At 44.6% G+C, this 6418-nt stretch overlaps 1 protein-coding gene across 1 annotated transcript in view; it reads left to right on the forward strand.

The window, feature by feature from the left end:
* The window catches only part of DNAJC18 (DnaJ heat shock protein family (Hsp40) member C18), a 29935-nt gene extending 24570 nt beyond the window's left edge, over window positions 1–5365 (forward strand). Inside the window, exon 8 of the mRNA XM_055430503.2 lies at window positions 1995–5365. Coding sequence (XP_055286478.1) covers window positions 1995–2119 — 125 coding nt within the window. The 3' untranslated portion in view covers window positions 2120–5365. The remainder of the gene's footprint in view (window positions 1–1994) is intronic.
* The last annotated feature ends 1053 nt before the right edge of the window (window positions 5366–6418 follow it).

Below are 6418 nucleotides of genomic sequence, written 5' to 3' on the forward strand. Positions count from 1 at the left end.
GGAAACATTATGCAGAGAAGAAAAAAATGTTCCCTTGATTCTGCCCCTGCCAAAGATTTTGTTTTTCCTTAGGAGGTACTGAATATTAACAGAACTTGTCAAAAGTCACATATTCATTGAGTTGAGCTTTTGTTTATTGAAGTACAAAAGGATTCAGTGGCTATCTGGAGAGAAGTTTCTCCAGCCATGATCATGGGGGTGTGGGGCATGGTTCCCTGAAACACTGTCCTTATGCAGGGTCATTGCTCTGGAGCAGGGTTCTCAACCTTTGGAGCATGTTTTGAGAAAGGATTCGGATATGTGCACGTATTTATCTCTTTCATCAGCTTATTACAGTGGTTGTCAGTGTAGAAAATAGAAAGAATCACTAGCCGTTAATGTTTTCTGGATTGAGATTTTAGGCAATGAGACATTTGGATAAGGTCAGTAACAAAAAAACCTAAGGAAATCATTTCAAGGAAAAGCTGAGCCACAGAATCTGCTCTACACACTGGTGCAGCTGTGACTCCAGAGGACCTCAGAGCCCTCCTCAACAGGTTTCCCACATGCTGGAGCAGCCAGACAAACGGAGTCAGGGCCTGGCTCTGGGTGGGACAAGGCAGCAAGAACTCTCATCTGGGTGCGGCCCATGATCCTCCACGAAGCTGCATCACCCACAGGGATGCCCATGCCAAGGCAAGCTCTGGCTGGCACGCAATGCGGGCCCCACGCCACGGGGTGAAAGCACATTGTTCTGGAGCCTAGGAGACTCGCTGCTTGCCAAGCAACTGCTGGGCCCAGGTCTGGGCTCTGAGCCCCTGTTGTAGAGGGTAGGTTCTCATGCATCCCCATCCCTCGCCCTAAAGTCCTGCACTTAATCTGCACTTTGGGCCTTACTTGGTGTAAACGGAATCATTGTGAGCAGAAATGCCAGTATTTTGTGTTGATACAGACTTACTCAGAAACCAGTACCCATTGTTCCCCACAGCTAAGTATTAGGTCCTGTTTCCAGTCGGTTTGCTGATTAATCAGACAGGTGCCTCTCGTTCACAAAGAAAAACAAAATCTGTCAGCAAGATGATTAAGAATGAATAGGCATATTTAAGAATGATTAAAATAGCATTCTCACTAGTATGGGCCTTTAAACACTGAGTAGCTATCTGCTGTTGAAGCTACACAGGCCCTCCAAGCATGCCTTCCTGTTAATACACAACATGTCTCTGGAGGTTCTCTTCAGGCATTCCTTCCTCAGAGTGTCTCTGAAACTATACAAAAGAATAAAAAAGAGAGGTAGCCAAACCACTGCTGAGTCCAGGAGGACAGCAGAGATTATATTCTGGTTAAAAATAGAATGACCTTCTCCACTATGAGGAGAAAATGAAATACATTTTGTCAAGGAGGTAGAGGTCACCGGATCCAGATGATTTCACTTTTAAAAGAGCCCAGCTGCCTTTGCCCTTTGAGTTAGGGGCCCCCCATGTGGTGAGGGCATGAAGGATGCCACAGGCAGCCTGGGCACCTAGAGCAGGCAGGCCCCCAGAGGAGGGCTCTGTGTCCGTCAGCGCGTATGAGTTATGCTCCAGCGACTTGGGAAGGGTGAAGCAGATGCCTTTGTTTCAGATGACAGGAACAGGCAATCGGACTCCATTCTCTCCCAACTGCCATCTGAATACCATTCGTAGGAAAGCCTTGAAACAGAGTCTTCTCTTACTGCACATGTGCAGGTTTCCTAAGTCTGGTGCCAAATGTTCTATTGATGAGAACTAAGTCCGGTGCTTTTGTAATGGAGCACAGATACTGTCGGACTCCAGGATCACAGATGTCCCTTAATCCTCAGCACCTGGTGTGGTATGGCTTCCTGATACATGTTTCTCGAGTAAATGCGTTTTTTTCTTAAACTTAATTGAAACAAAAAGCATTAAATAAAGTAAAAGGAGCTTTGCTTCCAGAATTATTGAAGTGAAATAAAGGAGCTCAACTCTGTTGATGAATTAGTTATCTCTTTTATCTTTCAGAGTCGGAGTTGACCAATTTGGCAGGATTATACAGAGATGAACGATTGAAACAGAAAGCAGAATCGCTGAAACTTGAAAACTGTGAAAAACTTTCCAAACTTATTGGCCTACGCAGAGGTGGCTGAGAGGCTGATAGTCCTACGCAGGCTCGGGGTTTTGCTACATGTTACATGTTTATGTTCCTAATTCCATTTTATAATACAAAATTAGGAAATGATGAACATTTCACAATTTGCTAACTTTGTTTGGTGGGCAGAGTTGGAGGCGCTTCAGCATGGAGCCAGACTTGTCATCACAGAATCCTTCCTGGGGGTTGGCTTCAGGAACAAGGGGCAGGTCATCTAAATTCACGGCCAAGGATTAGATCCAGCCCCCTGAGCAGTACCTACCTGCCTCTAGGAATGTAGTTCAGGGCATCCCAGAGCAGATTCATATTTTCTTCCTATTTCAGTGAAGTCTCAATACCCAGTCATTCCTAGGCTTAGCCAAAGCAGCTTAATATTGGTTGTTTACAGTGTGCAATGAGAATTATACCTCTACTGTCGTTAGAGTCATCTCCCCACCAGATGCAGTTGTAACACTCAGCTTTCCATTTTCAAAGGGGAATGCAGAGAAACGCAAACTCTTGTCCACAGTTTTCCATTTGCTTCATCTCTATTCAGTTACTGGCATTAGCAAACTACCTGATTTCAGTTTCTTTTACTTTCTTAACCCTTTCTCTTACAGAAGGCCCAGAAATTAAGAGTTACTGAGTAAAGAGTTCAATGGACACACAGAAACAGGGGCCAGGGGTGAAGGTAAAATGCAAGTCTGAGTCTCAGCTGTTCAGTGCAGTTTCCCTAGTCCATCACAGAACCCAAAGAATGTTGTCATTTTCCCTTGCAGCGAGTCCCTATACCCCATAGAGGTACAGTGGTCAGACCTAAGAGGAGGCATTCCCACCCAGCCAGGTTGCTCAGACCTAGAGATAGAGAGGAAAGATCCTTAGTCTGTGGCTTTGGGGCCTGGCGGGATCTGGCGTTGGCTCAGCAGTCACTTTGTTTAACCCAGTGACCTTTGGTTGTGATAGATGCTTTTTTCATGTAGTGCCTGGTATGGATGAGACCATCGGCCAGAGAGGCTACATGGTTGACCTGGGTCACACAACTGGTTGTGGCAGAGCTAGATGGTAGGCTGATTATCAAGTACAAAGTGAGTGCACATCCCCCTTGCTCAGGTGATTCTAGTCATATTGGTAAAAGCAGAAGCTTTCCCAAGGACGCCCCTCCTGCACCACCTCCCAGCCTGGGACCTGGGACCCTTTCTATGGCAGTCCCACATCCACTCAGCACACCTCACTGCACCACTTATCATACCAAAAAAAACAGGCAACTCTTCCCACTGGTAACAAGGAAGAGGGAAGCCGTCGCATGGACTGTGTGGTTCTGGGACTTCCTGTGGAGGTGAGCTACAGGATTGAGCTGCCAGATTCTATCATGAATCTGAACCTAGAAGGATCAGTAGGTGACTGTAGTCAACACTCCATGTCTTTTTCAGGATGGAAAAAAAGTTCCTGTTGCAAGGAGAGTCTACATTAAAACTCATTTCCAAAGTAGAGTTTCTCCTTTCAGTGGCAGAACCGTGACTTAAGCAGATGTGTTTAGTGTGGCTCCACCTGCGGGCATCCCACCGGGTCAGGAGATGAGTGCAGAGGTAAAGAGTGGGGCTTTGGTGGCTGGTAGAGGACACCTGCTCAGTTCCAGGGAGGGAGAGCAGCTCCAGAGATGGCCAAATTTTTGTCACGCAACTAGGTCTATCTTCTGGGTTTGGGGGGACTTCCTTGTTCCCTTTGGAGTGACTGAAGGGATTTACACGGTAAAATGTGCCTGTGAGCCAGATGGGCTGTGGAAGGTTGTTTTTCTATACATACAAAAAGCTCTACTCTCCCCATTTTCTCTGCTAGAAAATGGGCCATAATTAAACTGACTCGACAGGTTAAAAGACCCTGCTCTAGGTGCCCATGAATAGTGTAGTCACACATTTTATGGATTTCATGGCAGAGATGAGTTATCTGTGATGATACTAAATAGAGGCAATACTAACTCACTTCATTAGATGTCAGGTCTATTGTCTGTTTTTACAGCACTGATGGTACCGTTTTATTTATTACCTAATAGACAGACAATGCTCACATCTGGTTTTCCTCAAGGGGATAGTATGTGCTTTGAATTGAAGGATAGTTTAATCTATTTGGTACTGTCCAGAATATTGTTAAACTATAATTTCCTGGGTTGCATTTTTAGATGGGTTGTTTGCATGGTGGTAAAATAAGCGTTTTCCTCTTGCTTACATCATTTGGAAGGTTTTATCATATATAAACTTTCTAGTTATGGCTTATTCTTGCTGTCAGAACTTGGCATGCAGCTCTTGACTATTTTTGTGAGCATGAATGCAGACTGGCAACGGGGGCTAAGAAGTAGGGCTTGAGGCTCAAGTAGAAACCGAAACTCTCAAAAGAATGAAAGTGCCTTCTGCAGTGCATGATCAGCAGTGAGGAGGGCATGATAAAAACCCTTCTCATTACAAAGGGCAGCACAATTTGAAGGCATCTGTGTCCCCAGGTTAGCAACCCTGGGGTTCATATGCTCAAACTAGAAGGCTTCTGAACTTCCTTGATCAGCTCCAGGCCTCACAGTTTGGGAGAAGTGACCAGTAAGAAAACACCATTGCTCTTCTTTCTGTTGGAAACTGTTAGAAATTATGCTGAACTCCAAACCCCACATGGAATCCAGCAGCCTGGCCAAGCTATGTGTTATTCTCATTTACGTCCTCACACTCAGGATTGGCTTTGTGAGGAGACACTGTTGGGATTCCAGAGCTTTCTGTTATGAATGGCCACACGTGCGAGTTCATTGTCTGCATGCACTGTTCCTCAAAGGAGCTAGCGCTTAATTCGTATTTATTTTTTATTCATTTAAGGTGTAAGCTTAGTGTCCTAATATATTTTTGGAAAAGACCAACTTACTATACATCTTATTTTTTGAGCCTGCATTGTTGATACCTCGTGCAGTGACCACTGAGAAACTATATACCTATGTGTTAGATATTGATTACATCATTTGCATCACATTGAGTATTTGTAATTAAAGATGTGAATGTTCTGTGACCAGAACCAGGTTTGACACAGATGGAATCAGCTTATGATGGAGTGAGAATCCTGAAAAATCTGGTCACCTGATCCACAGCATCTGGACTGAGTGTATTTTAACAGAGAAAAAAATTAAATGATTTTATATTAAAAGAATGACTTTGTATTTTTCCTTTGTTCTTTTACCTTTGCCCATGGCACTCTTCAGTTCAGTTCAGTTCAGTCACTCAGTCGTGTCCGGCTCTCCGCGACCCCATGAATCACAGCACGCCAGGCCTCCCTGTCCATCACCAACTCCCGGAGTTCACCCAAACTCATGTCCATCGAGTCAGTGATGCCATCCAGCCATCTCATTCTCGGTCGTCCCCTTCTCCTCCCGCCCCCAACCTTTCCCAGCATCAGAGTCTTTTCCAGTGAGTCAACTCATTGCATGAGGTGGCCAAAGTGTTGCAGTTTCAGCTTAGGTCCTGCATATTGCCTGACTCCTTGGAGCCACTTAAGACTAGACTAGACCAGAGCTCTTGACCTCTGCTCCAGTGTTCCCTCATACATCAATGGAATTATTGGTGTTTAGAACAACAGATAGCATTGGTGACACCACCCATTAAATATTTGTTTTCCATCGGATATCAGCAGCTGCAGCTTATTACAACCAACAGACACATCAAATCTACTTAGCATCTGAACATCAGGTGTTATCCCAGTTCCTTGCTGGTTTTGTTCCTCATGGTCCTGTTAGGTTAGTCTTGGCTTAGAAATACAGGACATTGTTAATATAATAGTAATACCTTTCATGCGAAGAAAGAATAAGATTACTCAATTCAGCAAAGATGGAGAATTTACTATGTGCCAGGTGGGCTGAGCTTTTGGGATGGAGATCAGGAAACAGTGAAAGCGGCACCTGGAGCTCTCATCTAACAGGGAGGCCAACTAGACAATGCTCCCCAGTGGGATGAATGTCAAAGGGGGGACCAAAGGAATCTGTAACAATGGGACTTAATCCAGGATGAAGGATCAATGAAAACAATTCTGAGGGAAAAGAGACTTGAAATCTAATCATCCTTCTTACAGAGTGCAGATTTTAAATATGGGGATGGAAGCAACACCATTGAAATGCTCCCATTTCCATGAATAGCACCACCATCCATCCAAGAAAAAAGTCAGAAATCCAGAAGACTCTGTGTGGTAGACTTTTAAATTTGGTATCCTCCGATGGATCACACCTAATATTCATGACCTTGTGTAGTCCCCTTTCTGACCTGGGCTGGTCTTGATCTTTAACCAATAGAATGTGGCA

The sequence above is a fragment of the Moschus berezovskii genome, chromosome 8, assembly GCF_049115385.1.
Source record: "Moschus berezovskii isolate FMDL1 chromosome 8, NW_MosBer_1.0, whole genome shotgun sequence".
NCBI classification, from domain to species: domain Eukaryota; kingdom Metazoa; phylum Chordata; class Mammalia; order Artiodactyla; family Moschidae; genus Moschus; species Moschus berezovskii.